Consider the following 24,256-nt stretch of genomic DNA (forward strand, 5'->3'; position numbering starts at 1 on the left):
TGTAATTCCCCAGCGAAGTGGTTCGATAACTGCTGGTTATTTTTATATAGAAGAGAATTATTATATATATAAATTAATTAAGAAAATTAATCAACTTCTTAATTGGTTACACATGACCTCTTGGTACAGATTTGTATTAAACAAAACATAGAGGTGTATAAAGCTACATAAACTTAATAATAATTATATTTTATAAATAAATTGATATTTTTAGTTGATTTTCTTTCTGTTAGTACGAAGTGTAAAATCATATTTATACTTTATATAGTTAAAACTTAGGTACTTTTTAAATAATGTTTCCCGTTAGTTTAAGTTAACTTTTAAATCAAATACAATTCATTCATCCATACACATATTATAGGTTATGTTATGTTTTTTAATAGTTTATGATTATGTATGTGAGTGTTCAAGTTCTGTTCATGTATTCGTACGTTGTAAGTTCAATTCAATAAAACTAAATATAAGAACAAAAAAAGATTGTATTTACCAAGTAGCAGGAGCGTATTTATGCGTAGGTAAAGTAGGCCTGTGCCTACGGCGGCAAAAATGGGGCAGCAAAAAATTCAGTTCAATTATTAAAAATTTTCGTGTTTTATAAAAATGTGAATTCAATTCAGTTTTATCAATTTTGCGTGGATGTGTATTTTGGCTATAATGTGTATTGAAGTTGAAACTTTGCTACAAGTTGATCTGAACAAAATCATCGATACATTTGCAGTTGAAAAAGTCTGGCGTAAAAATGTATATTGAAATAATTGAAAAATGAATTGTTTTTTTGTTTTGTAAACCTTACTTATGATTAAAAAGTTATTTCATTTATTATATTAAATATTTTTCAATTGCCAATTAAATACAACAGATTTTTGTTTGTAAAAAGGCGACACTTTGATGCCTGCCTATGGGCGGCAAATTCGTTAATCCGCCCCTGCCAAGTAGCAAAAATAACTATTTATTTATTAGATAGCTGCTAAAGCAGTAAAAATAATTCAATGATCAATTTAATACCATACGGTTTATTAGCATAAACATTCAAAACATCATCAGGCATCAACAACATACGGGAACGAGTAGATACCACATCAGCTACCAAATAAATTACATTTATTTTGATCAAATGAGTTTTAGTTCGTAGCTAAAGATTCTTTGCAAAGAATCCATTTATAATCAATCAGCTAGGTATTTTTAGGTTTCCGTCATCATAGATAAACAAAGGAACTTTTATAATTTCGCCATGTCTCTCTGTGTTACTAAAATCAGATTTAAAAGTCTTGAAACCCTTATCACTTACCCAAGGAACCAAAAAAAATGCAACCTCCACCTTTATGTTTTAGTACTTTATTAACACTGTCAACGAAAATTATTTCAAACATGATACGTTAATTAGAAGCGAAGCGGGTCTTACAATTACTCCAATATTATGGAAGCTGACATTTCGTGACATATTTGAGAGAAAAGTCATTTGAAATTTTTGATTGCATTTTTAAAAATTCATTCCATAATATAAAATTCGACATTTCCAATTTATATATCTCTCGAAAAATGCGATAAAATGTTCCGTTGTTGTTCCTCACATAGGTCATTTGACGGATCAAAATCGAGGCAACGATTCGACCGTCATAGTCAAGTCCATAAAAACATACTCTTCAACTTGTGCACTATTTGTGACAACAGTGTACCATACTAAGAAATTGTATGTATATGTATACAAATTATACACAAACCTGCATATTTATAAATTGTTTTTTGTGTTTTTCTTTTTAACAAGAAAGGAAAGTATCGTTTTCTTGATTCCAAAAAATTTATCATGAATATGTTTCAATACGCTGTTTTTGAAAAAGTTGTGAGAACTGTTTTCGATATATATAGAAAAGTATATTCTTTTTTATACTTGGCGTTCCTCCTCATGCACATTTTGTAAGTTAATATCTCAACCCACAGACGGTGAAAAAATTTCCTTTTTTTATGAAATACAGAATACTTTTATTAATCTTATATCTCAATTTTATTGCATTTTTAAGCAAAATCATTTTTCGAGTGAAATAAACTACCTTAAAAAGAAAGCAAGAATCAAAATAATTATTATTTGATGCTGTTATTATTTTGGATTTTAATTTTCGGCAAATCGAACAACTTGCATTTCGATAAAACATTTATTTTGTACTCTTGCTTATGTATAAAAATTTAAAAGTTGGTCCTAACTCAGAAATTTTAACACCGTTGAATGCACTATTTTTTGAATATGAGACATTTATTAAATGAACCACTTTGTTAAGTATGCTAAGATCAAATTTTAATAAAATTCATGATTTGCGATCACATTTATTTAAAAAATCGGATTGTTTCTATTAAGATACCCTGTACAAATAGTTTTTATAAAATACGAATATCAAAAACTTTGTGAACACGTTTTCACATTTTTTCTTCTCTTATTTTTATTTATATATATTTTTCCATTGAAGTAAATCGAGAAGATTTTTGCAAATAATATACAAAACTGTACCAAAGCAGAGTTTTAAGAGTAACCATTTCTAGTCTAAAGTAAGCATAATACTGTGTGGAAAAATATTCTATATACAACCAAAGGTTTTTAGTGGTAAATGTAAAAAAGACGAATGAATATCTAGTATTTTAGAAACAAAACGTGATGGTATTTCAATAACAATGAGATAAACATGATTATTTTTAATATGAATCTATCTTTATTCAGTTGTACACTCAAGATCAGAAATTTTTCATGTTACTATTTGATGCACAAATCAAGAATTTTTCGATACAAGGATAAACTTTTACCAATAAAAGCGTTTGGCATTAAGTATAATGTATCTGAAATCTTGTAATATTTAAGCGAAATATCTTTAATTTATTGGGGGAATCATTTTGCCATGCGACACACTATATCTTAGAATAGATACACGATAACAGGATTAAACTGAGTGTCGGTAGGTGTTGAATGAATAATGGATATTAAGAAACCCTACCAATTTGCAAAATACTATTCAAATGTATGAAATTACTTTCTAATAAAATATAGCCCACTATTTAAAAAGTCTAGCATTTCCATAGACTTTTGCTGTTTTTTTTCTAAGATTTAAGCCTGTTAATGACTTGCATATTTATTCCATAACGTCATTAGTGATTTTCCCAAAATTTATTAGCATAACAGTTTAATCGTATAAATACTAACTCGGGTGACTTAGTTAACTCCCGTAGGTGGTATATCTTTGGTTGCAGGTTCAACATTCTAGCAGAAAAAGATAATTTTTATGGTAGCAATGAATTGATGAAATGCATGACATAAATTTTCATGAAAGCGGTGCACTCAGCATCTTTGATTTCATTAGTAGAGCTATTAAGTATGTATCGCTTATTGATATCACCTAAAATTCAAAAATACGTCTCGCAGTATTAATATGATGTAACTTATGTTAGGAAACTGAAATATCGTACATTACATAAAATGCTTGAAAAACACGTCTCTATTGAGTAAAAAAATCAGAGAACGCCTTCGGATTTTAAAATACCTTTATATATTATTATACCATGTATTTGAAATATACCAAGGTATACTAAGTTTAGTCCCAAGTTTGTAACGCAATAAAAATTTTATTCCAAAAAAGTTGAATCTTATTTCGAAGCTCACAGAATTATTTTTACTAATATGTACCAACAACATTTTTTTGATGTTCGTGTATCCCAATGGTTTCTTCTTTACTTCGACTGCATGAATAAGAACAAATTGAGACCCAAAACCCTTCTTAAAGCATATAAAATTCGATTGTTTACTAAACCAGCAGCAGATATATTATGCAATAGGTACGAAACCTGTCAATACATTTAAAATGATCGTTTTCAGCTTTTCTATTTAATGTTTTTCATCAAAATTGTCAGCTATGCTTTAAACATTTGGTATTTGCTTAGTCGGTTTTCCATCGTAATTCTGATGATAAACAATTATTCCAGGTCAATTTAATTTATTTTGTTTGTACGTACGGTGTATAAAAAAATTATTAAAGTTTTATTAAATTATATATAAAATAAACGGCAATACCGTTAATTTTCTTACATTTATAAAAGAGAAAAAACACAATTACTTTATTACGCTAATTTTTTTTATTCATGATATACAACTTATTGCTTCCTTTGTTAAGATCTTCAAATGATTATATTGTGTAACTTATTGATAACAAACAAAACCTATGAAATTTGTAGTTAAGTACTTTAATTGTTTTAACTGTTTGAACTTATTTTGTTGTAAAAATATCATTTTTTTTATTATTTTTACGTGACCCAAAAAATACAAAAATTATACAATATTAAAAATTATTATAGTTTGCAAAATGTTTTACAAAATTCTATATGCCTGCGTTAGGCATTGAGTGTTATTTTAAGCATTCTGTTCGTTATCTGATAAGAACCAGGATACCACGATACCTTTTTGTATCACTTTCGTTCTTGTCCGTACGTGACAACTTATTGTCAACGAATTTGTAGAGCGAAAAAATTTAATTCTAATGCAGATACAGAGACCTATTCATGAAGGTTTAGTTTTAATAAAATAATTGTGATTTTGGAGGATATAAAAAATTTAAGAAAAGAAACTTTTTTGCAAGTAAAATACATATACCTAAGTGATGCCAAACAAAGAATGCAAATACAGGATTATTTAATAAGGTGTAACCACATAAATAGAAGAAATTTAATTCAAAAGTATGTTATCATTTAAGACAAGCGGAAATGGGCTAATTAGGTAATTTTATGAATTTTGTTCGTAGCATCAATATTTTTAAGCGATTCAAACTTGGGACTAAACTTAATACATATACTATGATATATTTAATATACATGTACATGGTATAAAAAACAAATCATAGAGTATTTACATAACATAGAGTTAAAGTCAATAATTAAACAATATTATCGTATATTCATTAAAACCTAAATATTTTTTTTTTAATTTAAAATTGAATTGAGTGAATAAATAATAAAATGTTTTTCTCTGAAATATGAATAATAATAATAATTCGTTTATTGTATGCAAACAAGTATAACTAATGAAACTTTTTTTGTAACTATCAATTTATCTGATTTATAATTTCGATAATATATAAATAACTTATTTAAATAATTTATTTTTCGTTTATACAATGTGTTCGCAAAATATTTTCCATCATTCGAACACTTTTATATCAGAATGTTAAAATGTAGAAAAACCGTTTTTCTATTATGACTTTATTAACTATAAGAGATTAATGAGTAATAAACTCCATTTTCCCGTAGGAAATTTTGCAGATCTTAACTAATCTTTTTTAATCACAAAACAAGTAACTCTTATCCAATAAATCAGGTAGCAACAATTTAGGTCTAGGGAAAAAAAAACAGAGAACAAGAAACTGTTATAAAAAATATGTGGTTCCATTTAAAAAACAATAGCTAACCCTGCTTGACCATGAAGACGTTCTCTTATAAAAAAAACTGTATTTCTCCTTAAATACGATATGTGTATTATATATAAGACTAGAAACTTTTTAAAAAATCAGCCTATACAGTAATTCTATTTTCCTTACAAGTAATGGTAAAAGTGGTTTTTTTATACCATGTATATATGAAATATACATAGTATATTAAGTTTAGTCCCAAGTTTGTAACGCTTAAAAATATTGATGCTATGAAAAAATTTTGGTATAGGAGTCCGTCTGCCCGTCTGTCTGCCAACACGATAACTCAAAAACGTAAAGAGATACCAAGCTGAAATTTTAATAGCGTACTCAGGGGGTAAAAAGTGAGGTCGAGTTCGTAAATGAGCAAAATAGATCAAGCGGGTCTTGGGTCCGTAGGACCCATCTTGTAAACCGTTAGAGATAGAACAAAAGTTTAAATGTAAATTACGTTCCTTATAAAAAAATAAACAACTTTTGATTGAAACATTTTTTGTAAACATCACTGTTTACCCACGAGGGCGTAAATTAGGTGTAAATTTTATAGTATTAATATAGGAATATCAGTTATGTGTGGCTATTTAAAAGTGAATATCTTTTTTTATTTACGTGACGTCAAAAAACAAATGATTGCGTCATCAACACTGTCTATACATGGTATTTCAACAATTAACTCAGTCAATTGTTCGTTTTCATTTGTTTTATTAAATATTAACTTTTCATCGTGAAATTAATAATGAAAATGTTTTTTATCTATAATAATTTGTCATGTAAATCTCCAGTAAACACTCTGTATGTTGTATTGTTTTAGAATATAGTGTTAATTTGATGGTAAATGAATGAGCTAATAAATTTTACCAAGATTGATCTATAGTCTATGTTCTTTTTGTGAACAAATATTTTATAACAGCATATATGTATCTTTAAGTACATACCTATATAATAAAATACAAGACCATCAATTATAAAATGTTCAAATCAGACTAGCCATATCTAATTTGCAAATTAGTTATAATTAATAAACTATATACAGTACCTTCTCTTACATTTATATGATATGTATTATAAATGCATATGTGTTAGTATACTTAAGAACAATGTGTTCGATTAACATTCAACTTATATAATTTTTAACAACATATAACTCAAGTGAAATACTCTGAATCACCGAACCAAAATGAAGCCATGAATTCCTTGTGGAATTATAAGAAGAAAAGCTCTTTGTTATTTTTCAATCTGACGCAACGCTAACGGTTAAGACTTCGTTAATTATCGTTTTTAATTTTAAGAATTTCCAGATTAATATATTTGGAAAACTTAAGTTTTGATATTAAGCAATGTTGAAACAAATAAATTTTACTTTACAAATAAGTTTACGTTTAAAGTTCTAAAATACTATAATACATAATATAAGTTTTTACGAAAAATTCAAAAATTATTTTTTACTGTACATTTAAAATGGTTTTTGGTCAAGTATCGACCCAATCAATATAAAATCAAATACTCAGTATTAAAAAGCTTTAACTTATCACATATGAAATAGTAGTTAAATGATTCTCCTCTCTAAAAACTTCATATTTTATTAACCATCAAAGATATAATATAATAATATAAGTAGGTATTATCCTACACAGTAAAAAAAATTTATTTTAAGTAAACGTGCTTACTTGGCTGTTCAACTAGCTCAATACGTAATAACGTTTATTTGCCACCCTGTTTTGCTCTGTGCGTTCACAGGAAAACTGTAAATTTTAAATAGTTTTAAGTGAATAGAAAATTGAAAATTTTTGTGAAATTCTGGTTATTTAGATAATAAAATATCGATTTATCTTCTCCGTTTGATTAAGTATAGCATTGTTTTTTTGTCACTTATTAACTTATAATTCAACAGTATATCTGCACTAGATGATTATCCATTTTTATTAATTCAGTAAAAATTCTAAGGTTTCTAAGGATTAAAATTTCCAAGGTTTGTTAAAAATATTTCTGACATGTTTATATCACATATATATCACCAAATATATTTTAAAGAAAAAAGTATGGCACCTTTTTTACATTTGCTCTGTGTAGATTTTGTAACGCAGAATATATATGTCCTTCAGTTAAGAAATGACGTATTTGACTACAAATTTAATATATAGCAAAAAAATATTTTCTTGAACCAAGAATAATATGAATTTGCTATCACGTTAAGAATTAATTTTCAAGTTGGTAATTTTTTTACAGTGTACGTGGAATCGTTTATAAATATTTTCTCTCTATCTTATTTTATTGCATTTATATGACACAAATGTTATCTTCATCAATTTTATTACATCCCTTTTATTAATATTATATTAAAAAACAAACGACTTGAATGTACAACATGGAGGCAGATAATTTAAATGTGTATAATACATCTATCTATGGTTATGGCTATGGTAGTTACTGGTATTTGTTGAAATATTAAATGAATTTATTTAGCGTAAATTAAATCGAATTTGTGATATGATACTTTTTTTTGCTATAAATATTATTCTACCAAAAAAATTTCCGGAAAATTTGTAATTAAAAAATTGCACAGTTAATGCTCCAATCTTAAAATGCATACAAAAACATTGATCTGTATTTTCAAGTAAACACTCAAGAAATTTATAATTTGCTTAATCAGGTTTTTTTGAGTCAAACATAACAATAGGGAATATTCATGTATTTTTTTTATATTTTTAATTCATTGTTTACACCGTTATAACAAAGTAAAAAATATAAATACTGTTTAAAAATGCTGTAATTAAGTGTAAAAAAATATTTAAAATACAGTATAATTTTGAGATATTTAAACACAGTCTTTTGGTGTTCTCTGTTGATGACGTGTAAGTACGCGATCTGTCAATTGATAACAGTTCAATGTATAATTTACACTTTAAAAAAATGAATTTATAACACAGAATTTACACTCGTTATTATTAAGTTTTCTAATAAAAACCCGTAGAATAATATAAATCATGTAATACCATATAAAATGTAAGTAATTAATACCTTACAGTATGTCAACAAATATGACAAAGGAGTACTATGATGTCACGTCCGTATAAAAATTTGAATTTCCGTTTTTGAATATTTTAAATGCTCTAAATGAATTTGTACTTTTATTAATTAATTTTAAATAATTAAAAAGATATTAATTATTAAAATAATGGTTTAGTTGAAATGTCCAATCAATATAGTTACGGAAGAAAAATATTTGAACCAAATTTTAATTTCATGAATATTCCCTATTGACAATTTATTTAAAAATATACAATTGATATATTTGCTTTTGAATGTTTTTTTATGGTAAGTACCTATTAAAAATAGCTTAGAAAAATTAATGGGTTTTGGTTTAATAGCGTTTTTCAAAATGTCACACTTCTCTGTCCCATCCTGTATAACTTCTTCCTTCAAAATTTATTAATAAAATTACGTTCCAATTTTTTTCTAGTAAAGTTGATTGAAAATTGATCATTTTGTAAAATTCAAAATTCTTATTAGATATCAAAGTTGAAACCAAACATATACAATGTGACTGAAATCGAAAATATGCAGTGTATTTGAGCAATTAACTGTATTAGTTGTTATCTTCACTTGTTATATGATAATTTTTGTCAGTCAAGGTATTTAAATTTCTTTCATACAAACACGTTTATTATTTCTTTAACTTCATTTGTGTTGGTTGCGTGATTTTTATTTAAATAAAAAAAAGCCTAACACAATTCTGTTCTCACTTTAAATTACAGATACATCAATGCACAGTTACAGTTAAATAGAGTAGTCAACTGAATGTCGAATTAAAATGAGACGGAGTATTTTGAATATTATTATTTCGTACATGTACAGGATAGACTGCTTTAACATTTAATGAGAAATATCTTTTAGTAAACTAGATAAAGACAAGTGTTTCAAGTAGTGATGCGAATCGAGTACTGTTTTTACTCGAGTGCCACGGGTGAATTTTTCAATTTCGTACTCGAATGAAAACAAATTTGATTCCAATTTACACTCTAGTTACCGAGTCAGGTCGTTGCGACTGAGTGGCACAAATATATAATGGTTAGCCAATTTTTTTAATTTTTTTTCATATTATTAAATTATTGATATTTCTAATTGAATGAATTGTGAATGTTCTTGTCATTATCTCTACTATTATCCCTGAAATTGAATTGATAGTAATTTCCTTTTAATTCCCTTCTCACAAGTTATTTCTTCCTAATTTTCTTCTTACGATTAGTAAGTGTAGGAATTGTGGGAAAAATCCTAAAAATTGTTTAAGCATAAATCTTGCTCGAAGTGCAGGGAATGTCAAAAACAGTAAGTTGAGTCTCAAAATCCTTCTCGAGACGCATCACTAGTTTAAAGCATATACATTGGGTTGGAAATGGGACCTCTGCGCTGTTTCTGGAAGCTGTTTCTAGAGCCCTTATAAAAAAGCTGTTTCTGGAAGCAGTATTTATAAAAATATAATTAAATTTCTCATTTTTTCCCCAAAACTCTGCATTATACCATTAAACCTGCCGAATTTATTTTTACGGAAAAAAATTTCCAAGAAAAAATGTTTCTTTATGAGAAACAACATCAGATATTAGTTATGAGCCCTAATTTTAAAATGAACCAGTACGTTGAGATCAAATTTAAAAGTCTCAATTATCCTTCTATAAGCACAAAAGTTTTTGAAAAATTCACTTACATTTAAATTATTGTGTAAAATGTTTCTCATTAAAACTGAAATCTTTCCACTCTGTATATTAATAAAACTAAGAACATAGAAATGCTGTAATAATATAACTGTTGAGTATTGTCACAAATCAATGAATCGTCTCAACAAGTTGAGTCGATACCTTACAGAATGAATCATGGGCCATTGATTATCAATGTAAAGGTACTCTTTTAATGTATATGAACATGTCTAAAGTTATGATTACATGATCAAAAAACGAATATTTATTTTTTCATCATGATTCTATTCAATCGACCTTAGTCTTTTAAAGTAGTTGGTACAGTAGAATTGCCTATTTATTCCTATCGTTTAATTTACTACATATTTAATTCCAAAGATAATTTATTAACTATTGTGATAAAATACATCAAAATTTCTCATTTGACCGGATCAAATAATTGATATTAAGGCTGCTACACGCTATATCGACTTGATAACACTTAGCACTATGCATACCCCACCATGTCTCTCAAAATAATATACAACACAAGTTTTGTAACATGTTATATTTAATTGTGAAGGATTTAGGAAAAAATAAACCGAAAAAATTAGACCGAAAAAAATTTCGGTAATAGTTTCCCATTTTTGAATACAAGGTTGCGTTCAAAAAAGCAGAACCAACCAACTCCTCTATAGTCGACAAAGTGAACCCAACCAACTCGTAATTAAAAGAATGCTTCAGGTCTATAAAATTTTCGATATATTTTTTCGGTGTTTTTTTCCATATCTTTTATCGGGTAACGAATCTTTAACTTGTGTTTGAAGCATAGCTAAGAACACTTTCGATCAAATTACCTTTCAAAAAAAAAAAAAAAAAATTAAAATCGTTTCATCTTTTAGGAGCTACATTGCCACAAATAGGCCGACACAACTTATAGCACCCCGCTTTGTTAGTTAGGGGGTAAAAAATGTGCGACAAGCAAAATTATTATCAATCATTGATAAAATTTAATAAATGAAAAGAATTCTTAGCAAGTTTTCATATTTCGCAATTGGTTTTCAACAAAATTAAGGCGATAACATGACATTAAATTCGGATTCAGCCGAGCTTTGGATTTATTGTTATTAATGAATGAATGTGTGTTATTAGGTATTTGAAACATAACATACGACGTTTTTTGGACCCCCTGAAAGATCCATTGATAGATAAATAAAATGATGAATTACTTGTTATGTAAATATATTCCAAATGAACCTACTAAAAAATCATTAACATTGAAAATAATTCACAGAAAAAATTAAAATAAAAAACTATGCAGTGTATATTAAACTTTAAGAAAATAAAAAACAACACGGAAGTGTTTCTTCCAAGTGCTATGAGCAATGTGTAAAACTATCCACTGGGTTGGTTCGCTCACGGGATCATTGGTACCACACATAAGACGTTACGATACGATGTTGGTTTTGTTGAATGGTATATATAAATATTGTTAAATATGCTTGCCTATATAAAACTAGGCAAGCATTCGTACTTCTTTATTTTATTCGAGGTATACTTCAATTCATCAATAATTGACTCAAGCATTATGCAATTTTTACTTAATGAACAATCATGTGCTTTTGAAATTTGAATTGTATGTAATGAAATTTTCATACTGAATTTTCCAATTGCTCATTGAGTGCTCCTTTTAAAAATTGAATGAAATGGAATCTTTAAAAATTGAATGCAAGTCAAATCGAAATAAACCCAATTTAGGTTAATGTTATAACGAACCAATATTAATTACAGCGAGTAATAAGAACCATAATTCTGCGATCCAAAAAACATAAAAATATTACAGTTATTACAAAATACAAAATACAGCATCATAGACACCGATTGTACTTACACATTTATTTTACAATCATCCCCTCCTCTGAGCGTCCACCAAAAGCTTCAAATGGTATTTTTAATGGCCCGGGCTAAATGAAATTTCTTATCCCCACTTATACTGCGTTTACCTAAATACTTTTCAACTCATAAAAAACAAGAATATAATGGTATCTTTTTGAGTATTTGAAACTTTACTTCCTCAAACTCTAACGTTACGTTTAAAGCTGGACTATAGTAAAACAACTTACTCTTATTCTAGGATAGGAGGAACTCTTATTCTAGGATATTCTAGGATGTCAAAAAATCCATAAATCTTTAATTTCTGCCACGTGGTAAATAAGCTCCTGAGTTGATGTAGCCGGAGCCATATTTTCAGAGGACATTATGTGGCAGAGTGGACATTTGGCAAGGAGCACTTAGAAAATACCCTACATCGACTGGGCTTAATCACCACGCGGCAGGAAGTTTGGATTCATGGATTTATGACGCGCTGTATCCTAGAATATCACTTATAACCAATAATTTACGTTGAGTATCATTTACAATTTACAATATGCAATGGTCACCTTGAAATGAAATGAGAATCAGTCATCAACATACTTGCGTTCTGAGAAAAAATCGTCGGTATAATTTTTGTTCTGTAAATAGCAATGGCATAGAAACTTCAGAATGATTCGAGATATCTGATACTCTAGATACCATATCTTACCCTATACTCAACTGCTATCATCCCCAACTCCTGAAGGTGTATGCTTCTGCTACTTTGGATCTAAATTATTGAACGAGACAATATTTTGACCATACAAGATTATTTTGTATATGGCTTAACTTAAACTTGGCTCTCTTTGGCTGTGGCTATCCACAAACAAACATATAATAGTTATTAATGCTACAAGTGGGATAACTAGCAAATAATCTGACAGTCGTGGTGTTGCGGCATGAGCGTAAGGTTATGAGACATTCTTATGAAGACGAGTGTGGTAGATGTCGCTACGAGCCGTAGGCGAGTTGCGACAACCACACGAGTCTTCATAAGAATGTCTCATAACCTTAGAGCGAATGCCGTAATCACGACTGTCATATTTGCTAGTTATTCCGCAAGTAGCATTCAATACTTTTTACAACAATCGCTCGGGAAGTTGACTTTGAGAGAAATTTATCAATTTGAGAAATGATTTATTTACTTATTTTAAATTTAAATTTTATTGCATACAAATTTTTATTGCTCGTTCATTTTAATTTCAATTTTTAATTTTGTTTTTTTGTATGTAACACTCGCGTTTGACACAATCAGTGTGGTAACTTTAATAAATGAGGGTTAAGATTGATTACTTATTTTTTTTTAGTACAGATGGCGTGTCAGTAGTACATACAATTATGTAGTCTATAACCGAACATGTGCGTTTATGAAACACCTATAACCGAACATGTGCGTTTATGAAACACATATAGTTAAGTATGCGATTATTGTGTATTTTGAAGGTGACATACAGCGCTCGAAAAGTCTACTTCCCGAGTGGGCGTTGTAAAAAATGTATATACGGTATATGTACAATAAAGTTATAACCACCATGATAGGTAGGTAGTGTATATATTTCACCAAGTAACAACTCTAGCTTAGCAAAGCAAAGCTAAAAGAGACGAATGTCGATGATAATCGAATATTTACGACACAACTCTTAGTATTTTATACACACAAAACGTTAAGTTATAATAAAAATTATTGTACATGCAAAATATATAATACATACCTTTATTTCAATTACCTGACTTTGTTAACTTTTTATCTTCCTTGTTTTTATTCCATTTCGTCTTTGTGCTGAGCAAGAAAAAAAAATTATATTCGAAATACAGTTAAACATCTCTCAGACCTTATTCGTTTACTAACTCTTGTTATACTTCATTATTTTTTCCGAAAAGGCAAAAATAATGACAGATGTGAGGGTTAAAAACATATCAGCACATTAGTTTTTTTCTATCGTAAAAAATTGGCTGTGTTGTTCAGCATAGATTTTCATTGGAAAGTTTAGCTCTAGAAAATTGACGGATAGTTTAGTCGTGCCTAGCCTTACAACTTTATATCTGGAAAAGTTCTTGTAAGTGGAACGTTCTGTTTCACTTGTCTTGGAAATATTTGATCATCCCTGTCTGATCATCAACAAATACAAATATGTTTTTGTCCGACACTGGTTAAAAGATGTCTTATGTACGAAAATTGTTGTTGGACTACGGAAATCTCATTTAGATTAAAAAAAATCGGGGATATCCGCCAAATTTAGTCTGCGATCAAAATAAAAAAACTGCGCTCACAAGAATTTTCGCAGATAAAAAGTTGTTAGGCATAATTAAGACACACACTATTTTATGAAACCCGAAAATCCATCTTCAAAAATATATACTTTTTTAACCGAAATTTTTGTTAGCTAGATTGTTAAAAGAACTGGTTTTTAGGGAATCTTGATAGACGATAAAATATATTGATCCCAAGTTGCATAAAACTTAAAAAAGGTTTTTTCTTATTAAAGTAGTCATATTCTCATAGTAGAAGTGTAGGTCAATGCATTCAATATATCTAATTATTACAAAATGTAGTACTCTTACCGAAATTATGTTAGATAAATAATTTCATATTTCGGATTCGCGAAGGAATTGGTGATATTTTCTATTAGTGCTCCAAAAAACTTGTTCCTCTGTGACGTTGAAACCACGTTCATTTAGATGACAATGAAGTTCTAATAACTGAATAATTTGGTTCTGCCAATAGTATGCCTACGTACATTTAGGATAATGTTTACCTTTCGTGCCTTTTAAATTTTATGATTGGAATGCAATTTTTTGTATAAAGTAATTCGATAGTCAGTCATATGTATTACACATAAAATTTGTTATGAATATTTTTATTTGATTACAAACTAATATTACAATTCTCATTTAAACACAGTAGGAAAGAAAGACTTTTTAGTGTATTAACTGTTATAAGACAATAACGAAAAGTTTTATTTTTATCATCATCCAAAACACGAAATACAAAGTTGATGGAAAAAATACCAAAATAAAAATCTAAATCCAAAAATCATTGTAAATAAACGGCGCTTCCACCATTTTTTTTTTTAGTTTTGTATATTTTTCAGCTGATCTTTTGGCATATTTTCGATTCAACTTTGCGGATAGATTACAAGGAGATTATAATTATATAGACTTTGCCGCATTACAAAATATGGCTGATTTTATCCGTACATACAAAACATAATAATTGTCGTGCTTCATTATTCAAATTTTGAATTTCTACTGCTTGGCGAACGAAGAGATCTTTTTATACCGTGCTTATAATTAATAATTTGTAGTAAGGTTTTCATTACAACTCCAAAACGAAGAAGTGCTGAGAAATTTTCTTGATGGGCCATCTTGATTTTAAGCTCTGGTATCTACTTTTACGTATATTAATTTTAAAAAGACTCTTTGGAGAAAGTTCCTAGTTTTTTGATAAAAAAATCCTAATAGTTCATCAGCGTTTCCATCATTTTGTATAATATTTGGTAAATACTTCAAGTGCTTAATTCGGTTTACTTGTTTCCTAATTCAAACATACGATTAGATAAATGGTCTTAAATTTTCATGGAACAAAACTTTCAACTCGATTGCAAACTTGGAAGGCATGAAACCGACTGCAAATTTGAACCGTAATGACAACGTACCTAAACAGAAACATCGAGAATTAAAAAAAAAAGTTTATAAAAGACTTAAGAACATGGATAGACAAATGAGCTTAAGGTGCATGAGCTTAAACCATGTTCATGAGCTTAAGCAAAATCGCTTTTCGTCTCAACTTTTTTATGTTGGTTAAATTTTATACAACCTGTTCTTCCTAAACATGTAATCATAGTTCCTTAAAAGACGTTTAAACATTTTGCTATGTTAAATATTATATTCTAGTTTCAAAAATATTTAGTTTATTGATGAAGAGTAATATTAAATTTGGACTAATTTTAAATAAAGTTCCAAATTCAATTGCGGTGGTTGATTATATATTTGACTATTCATATAACAATCATTTCAAATTATTATTATTATGATTATCGTATAAAGTATACACGGATGTCGAATAACGTGGGACACCTACTGTGAAACACAAATACTAACAATTTCATCGATTCAACGGGGGGTGTTATATGCAATGCATTTTTTTTATTTCACATAAACAAAAAAAATTACATGTGAAATATATAAAAAAATGGTTGATTTATTATTCCAGAAAAATTTTTTTATTTTATTTTGCATATTATTCTCTTAACGAAAATTTGATTCATTTTTAACTTTTGCTTTATATAACAGAAGTTCTCAAAGTAAGTAACTAAGACTGAAATCACGAATATCACTTAATTGAAAATTTGATTCACTACGCCTGGTTTGGAAATTATCAAAATTTTGCACTTATATCAATCAACCTTATCCCAACGAAATGAATGAACTATTTCTGCAAGATAAATTATAACACGTACAAATATTTTATAGACATAAAAAAATAAAGTAATAAAAACTTAAGATTAAAACTTTCATCAGAAGTAAAATTTGGATTCTCGGGCCTTAAAATGTCGAAAAATATCAACATTTCCTGAAAGATTAATTACCTTTCAGTTTAAAATCAAAATTTCAGCCATTGAGTATTTTTCGGTAAACACCGAATTTAATTCCTTCCACATTTTAAATCGGAAAGTCTCCTTGCCTTTCCTACCCGTGGTTAAGACTTTGAAGGATTTCAACAGTTTAAGTTAGTCAAGTAACGAAAATTACGGGACGCGACGGTAGTTTTTTGTAGCATTACATAACTAGTATTTTTGATACCAATATTTGTCTAATTTTTTCTTGTTTATCTATTTCACACTAATGGAATGAAATTTCAATTCATAAAAACCTTAACAATATTCTGTAAACTAGAACTAAACTGAAGCCGCAGGCATAGATAGTTACAGTATTGATATAAATCGAACAACTTTAGGAATAAAAAATATTTGATCCAATTTTAAAACGGTTGTGATTATATGTCGATAAGGACTATAATTTCGTATAGATTCACCAAAAAACATATGTGCATACAAAAAAAAAAATTAAAAACCCCTGATGTAAAAATATTGATTAATTTACATATTTATAGGTTGATCATGATATAAAATTACTTCGTGGGTGGAATCGATGTTACACTGCAGTTGACTAATGAGACCTAGTGTCAAAATTAGTATTTTTTGGTATTTATCAAAGATGGTATATACTTAATATGTGTGTACCTACCTAGCTAGAGTCAAAAGGATGGATACATTTTAAAACCAAATGTAAAATAGATGCATATGGACACAGGTACATAATATTATATTGCAAAGGTGTTTTTTTATATTTGAATTAGTCAGTCTGCACAAATAAAAGTCCGTCAGGTCAAACAAAGCGAAGTCTAATTAATATCCATCAACACACACAGTGAACGTTTGCAAAAAGGCAATAGATGGATGAACTGCTGTGTATTTGTTGCACACTAAAAATTAAAGCAAAACAGATTGTAAGCACATTATACAGTATGATTATTAATTATAAGAAGATAATAATTACCTTTGGATTTGTTTGGTTTTATCATCAAGGCTTTCTTCCTCATCAATGATCTAAAAGTTTAAAAAGATTCAATTTCGTCACTTTTTTAATTTACTAATCAAACCTCATTTTTATATTGACAGTTGTATTTGTAGTAAAAGCTTTTCTTAAATACGGTCTCATTTAGGAATTTTTAATTTGAGGTGTCCCAATAGAGTAGGTACAAAATTTATAAGAAGGACTTTTCTTTGTAGTTTTTGGATCTGATTAATCATTAACAAAATAGTGTTTCATTAATCATCGTTTGTAATTTCAAAAATTCCGTGATAAGAAGTTAAATTGATATTTTTATAATAAGCAAAATTCTAGAAATAAAAAATTACTACAATTTGTTAGCTTTACATTTCTTCTTCAAGTTTAATATTTTCAGAAATATTTATTTATTTAAATTTGATTTTTTACAATTTAAAATTTTGTAATTTTAAACATAAATATATCTGCGTAAACCAAGAATGCTCAAGAAGATAAATTGTAGTAGTTTTATTTTGAGACACTTAGAAACTTATTTTTAAAATTTCAATTTGTAAAATATTATTCCATAAATTCTCAAAATACAAACTAAAATTAACGAAGGACTATCGCATGAATAGTTGCTTAATTAACATTTTAATGTGATAATATTAGTACCACAAAGGCCCTAAAGGGAACATAATACGCTAATCTCTAATAAGATTTTACATTATCTTAACGGATATTCTTTTTACACTCGGTGTAAGTAGGAAAGAACAGTCTTAAATAGAAACCACTAATTATTATGAAATATGAAGTGTTAATATTTAACCCTCCAAACTTAAAGATTTATTGTATAACGCCACTATCCAAAGCATCCACTTTTGTATTACTCAATAGCAAGTATAATTTTCTTATATAGAACGATTTATCTGTTTTCTTCTATTTTAAAAGTTTGATATAGTACATTTGTGTTTCATACTAGAAATGACGAAATATGCCCTTCTTGAAATATCTATTTTTTTGACCCTCTAGAACAAGGTTGTTAGGTTAGGTTAGGTTATATTGGTTGTCCACGAAGGACACACTTAGGCTGTAGAGCCCATTGTGATACCATAAATGTGTGTTGCCACCTTTGCGCTGATAATTTCATTTATCAGCCCTGAATTTTAGAGGCTGAGTGCACCTCCTTCATGCATATAACATGCACTACACCAACCCATCACAAGTATTAATGCGATGCGATGGCAGGAATCGAATCCGCTACCCTCTGAATTAAAAAAAATGAATGCGTCTTGAAACACAACCTGTATAAATTTCATCGTTATGTTTTCATCTATCGCATTCTAACTTATGTACATATTAATTATATTATCTTTATTAGTAACGAATAAATTTTCTTTTTATATTATCCAAGTTATATCAAAGTTATAAAAAATAAAATAAAAATTAAAGCATATCTTCTTTGTGGTGTTATAAATAGCCTTTGATAATAATAATAATAGCTATATGTAGGTTTTTATATAAATGGCTTTCAGTATTTTATTACGATTTTATAAATGCATAGTCATGCCATTGTCGATGGACTGTATAATTGTTGTCTTATAATAATAATAATAATCATAATAATAATAATGATAATAATAATAATATTAATAATAATAATAATAATAGTACACTAATGATTAATTATTTTTAAGTTTTGAAATAATCACAAATGACGGTTCTTGTCATAAACTATTCTGTTTAAATTTATGAACATGCGTGTTTGATGACACTGTATAGTCAGTAATACAACATAGATGTGTTTTTAAATTCTTTAATATAACCGCATCATCGTATTATCCTTTATATATTTTATATTATTCTGTTCTTTTATACAGACTAAATACTTTTATTTTTTGTTTGATTGTAATTTGCAGAATTTCTTTTTAAATTCTCACATCCATATGTAATTCGTATCTATTCAATGTATCAAATATGATTTGTTTGATTCAAAAAGTATACTCATTATAAAAGTATACTCACTATTCGAACAAAATACTATCATCCATGTGTTTATTATAATAAATTCTAACAGTTACTAAAAATACTGTGAGTGTATGCAATGGATAAACAAAAATGGGCTAAAAATGAAAACTCGGAGTTTGAAATTAATCAAAACAGGTGAAGAAAGCTATCAGAATCCCAAATCTTCAGAACTTAATGTAATTGGGGATTTTTTCTCCTTGATTCATTATTCTGGTATTGTAATCAACAATAGATAAATTCTTATGTTAATAATTCAGAGTATTCGTGAGGTACAAATCTCAAGGATAATCTTTTTAGCTTCCCAGTACTTATAGGGAGTCAAGAGTCGCACCAGATCCATCTTACAGCTTGTTTTAACTGTTTTATAAAATTAATTATATTATAAAATGATAATTTTCTTGTAATCTTTAACAATCAAACATTAGTTTGAAGCTGGAGTTCTATTCTGAAGTTCATCAAATATAATTTTATAAGTCTCTAAAGTTTATTTATATTATACAAGATGTAGAATTATGTAGCAATACAATAAAATATACGGAATTTTCCCAAAAATAGAAAAATTTCATTACTTTATTTGTGTTTGTATGAACTACTATTTGATAGTTGTATCGAACTACTATTTGATAGTTGCAAATTCGATGTATTTGGTAAATTTCCCGTTTCGTTAAAACCTTTGTCTCAGTTGTAGAAATTAAATATGTTTCATATTTTAATAATTATTAATAATTATTGGACACGTTACACTTTTTGTTCTAAAATAATAACATTAATTTAAAATAAATTAGAGTAAGTATTTAATTTGCATTCAAAACAGCATTCACAATTCATTATTATTGATTTAAATAATAAAGTTTGAAAAAGATTTATTTTAAAATCAATTTATTGTACTCACTAACATATATCAATATTTATATGATCAATCAAAACATGTCAATCAAATTAATAATACAAATGACATATTGTCTTACGCTCTTAAAGAACTTTGGTGCTGGTGCTGGTTAGTATTCGTTAATTTTTAAAACCAGTTATTTAAATTTAACCTTAATTCTTGTTTATAAAACTAAAACAAACGTTAGTTAGTTTTATGCACACATATAATAAATGAATCAATTATTTTTTTAATTTTATAATTAGATATTATTTTGAAAAATAAAATTAGAATACTAGTAAGGCTCTCTTTTATTAGAGTTAATTGGCTATATTTTTTGTTAAAGTAGCAATTTTAATCAACCCGAGGATATGCTTCTCTTACTTTATTATTTTATTTCGATAGATAATCTACAAAATTTTATTTTTTATAGTTTTTTATTAAAAATTACTACCACACCATTTTATTTGACCAGTAGACTTATATTATTAAACAAGAAAATAAAATTCCCGAGATATTTTTAAAATATATTGTGGGAACGAATTTATGTTATCAATCAGCATTAAAAGTATTTGAAACTCAAATCCTTGCTTAAAAATACTAAGAAAGACTTATTCTTATTTTCTAAACCTAACTGGAACATAAAACTTGTTGTTTTACTATGTAGTCCCTAACTTTACTAAGTTTGTAATGCTTAAAAATATTGATGCAACGAACAAAATTTTGGTATGATTGTTTATCACCTAAAGAGTCCATTTTCGGTAGTCCGTCTGCCCGTTTGTAATCACGATAACTCAAGTACGAAAGGAGATATCAAACTGAAATTTTTATAGCGTGCTTAGGACGTAAAAAGTGATTTTTTGCTAAAACATCACTGTTTACCCGTGAGTGTGTAAATTATTCGCAAATTTGAAATTATACAGTTTGGGAATACCAGTTATGTATGTGTGACATGTATGTGTGGCTATCTTAGAGTGACTATTTTAGTTTACTTACATAACGTAAAAAATAAAACGATTGCGTAATAAATAATAAATAAATAAAATAAATGGTATCACAACAGTTAACTCAGTCAATTGTTTGTTTTCACTTGTTTTATAATTCTTTTTTATCTACATAATTTTTAGTTCAACAATAAAATAAAATCTGTCAACGCACAAAGCCAAATATGTTTATAAAATTGATGACTTTAGAGATTAGTTATTTTATTTATGTAATGATTTCTTTTAGATTATTACTTATGATTTCTTACCTTTTAAGTTCAAATGACCGCTTTTGATAACATTAATATATTTTTCTCTTGTTTTCAGGTCTTCGTGGCTCAGTACGTTATTCTATTTACTCCGGTGATCCAGATGGTTATTTTTCTATTGACCCAGAATCAGGTATTTTACGAACAGCATCAAAATTAGATCACGAAACACATGCATCAGTTCTATTAAATGTACAAGCGATGAGTGGAGAACCACCAGCCTATGGTCATACTCAAGTCAATATCGTGATAGAAGATGTCAATGATAATTCACCAGAATTTGAATCGAATACTGTACGAATATCAGTACCAGAAAATGTTGAAATTGGTGGTTTAATATATGCTGCACATGCACATGATCGTGACTCTGGACATAATGGTTTAGTACGATATCGTATTGCGTCCAGTGGTACAGCTTCAAATAACATCTTTGCAATTGATGCACAAAGTGGTCATTTAACATTAACACGACATTTAGATTATGAATCTTCACAACGACATAGTTTAATTATTACGGCTACAGATATGGGTACACCAGCCTTATCAGCGAATTTATCAGTGTTGGTGGAAGTACAAGACGTTAATGATAATCCACCAACATTTGAACGCAACGAATATTCTGTAAAAATTTTGGAATCGTTACCAATTAATTCACAGGTAAGTGTTTGTATGAGCTTATGAACATTATTATCTTCATTTTTTGTAAATTTTATAAATATCTGATTGAATTAAAAATCAAATCCATAATATCAATAGAAATTAGATTTAAAATAGAGAGCTTTAATTTAGAATTTAAGAATAAAAATAGACATAATGTTTCATATATTCATTATTTATTAAAAAATTGAATAAAAGGACGCTTCAAATATACGTGAAGATCGAAAGATATTTAGACAAAAACGTAACTGATGAAATATAAAGGGTGGGAAATTTTAATGTATGCAACCGAATATCTAGCCAGAAGTATTGTGGGTAACGCCAACCAGTATGTGCCTGGCGACCATTGACTCTGCATTGAATCGTCCGCCATAACTATTGTTAAAGTTACTATTCCCTCAATGGGCAAATCAGGAAGGCTTTCACACCGATACTGACACAATGATATTCACAAAAAATTTCTTACCGTTTAATTTCTAGGAATGCAAGAATATTAATATAATTACCTGGTAGATTACAAAATTGCATTTTAATTGGCAGTCGTTTTCACATTCCCTTTTAATTAAGATTGTCATGAAAGAAATCAAAATATTCCGTGTTCTCAGAATCTTGTTCTCTAAGAATTTTAAAAAATAAATATCTACATTGAAAACTGTGTCAAAAAATGCGTAAATAAAATCAATATTTATTTATTATAATTCTAAAATGGAATAGATACATTATAAAGCTTTTTATTAGTCGGTCGGTCGGTTGGTTTTATATTAAAACTTTATAAGTATATTTGTATCTTTATTTTAAGAAATATTGTAGACGTAATAGTTCATTTAAACCAGGTAATGACCGTAATACTATGACCCTGTCTCCATTAATCAATCATAAACATAATATGAAGTACTATATACAAGCGCTCTTATAATAATAACAATATTGTATAGATAGGATATAGTGGTGGATGTAGGTTTATTTATATTATACGAATAAGCCGACCAACGACCACGAGTTATAACAACTAATCTGCATATACTGCGCTGCGCTGCGTTACGTTGAACGTTGTATACACCTTACATACATACCTACATAGGTACAAGATCAAGTTAACTTTCGTTGTTAATTCAAAAATTTAAAATAGATTTGTGAACATATGAATAGGTGATTTAATTTAAGAAGTCTTCAGGCTAGATATATATTTATAATAACATCGTCCTTATATTACTTATATGAGTTGGAATCTTAATTCATTCTTCTGTGTTTGAGTTCATCATGAACTAACTATTCGTTATCATTGAAAAGAAAACTTTTAAGAATACTTGTCTCTCTTAATGTAATTCATAGAGCTATGCTCGCAATTGAGTTCCCACTTGACCCCGATGGTAGCCATCGATCTAGGTTCCACGTCACAGAAAATGACATCCCATGAAATGTAATGTCAACAAGAAGATTCCTATAAAATGCAAAAAATCGCATCTCTCTAGCATGTATAACAGAAAGGGGCAGTTTTATTGTGTTGTAAGCAATGAAATTTTTTTTTTATGTATAGAACAGAAAAACATAATTTTGAGGGATATTTTTCACATTTTCTGCAATGAAACAGTTGAAGTTTTCTAGCATGTCTAGAAGTCTCTTAGAATTTTTATACATCAGTGGATCAGTCAGTCAGCTTCAGTTAGAGTTATATATTATTATAGATAAAATTTTGGAGTTTTCAATTATACTTTAATGAAAATGAATTTGAAATTTAATTCTGTATTATCTCTTTTATAAGCCTTTATTAGTACTTTGTTCAAGTTAAATTAAACTAGTAGAAAGTAAGTGGGCTTAAACATGTAAAAACTTTTGCTACGAGAATACTCTATAGATTCATATAGAAAAATTTTTTTTTAAA

General features: G+C 27.9%; 1 protein-coding gene across 1 annotated transcript in view; it reads left to right on the top strand.

The window, feature by feature from the left end:
* LOC123305123 (protein dachsous) overlaps positions 1 to 24,256 on the top strand; it is a 471,584-nt gene that overhangs the window by 396,253 nt on the left and 51,075 nt on the right. The window contains exon 4 of the mRNA XM_044886752.1: positions 21,776 to 22,374. Within this exon, the coding sequence (XP_044742687.1) occupies positions 21,776 to 22,374 (599 nt within the window). The remainder of the gene's footprint in view (positions 1 to 21,775; positions 22,375 to 24,256) is intronic.

The sequence above is a fragment of the Chrysoperla carnea genome, chromosome 1 (assembly GCF_905475395.1).
Source record: "Chrysoperla carnea chromosome 1, inChrCarn1.1, whole genome shotgun sequence".
NCBI classification, from domain to species: domain Eukaryota; kingdom Metazoa; phylum Arthropoda; class Insecta; order Neuroptera; family Chrysopidae; genus Chrysoperla; species Chrysoperla carnea.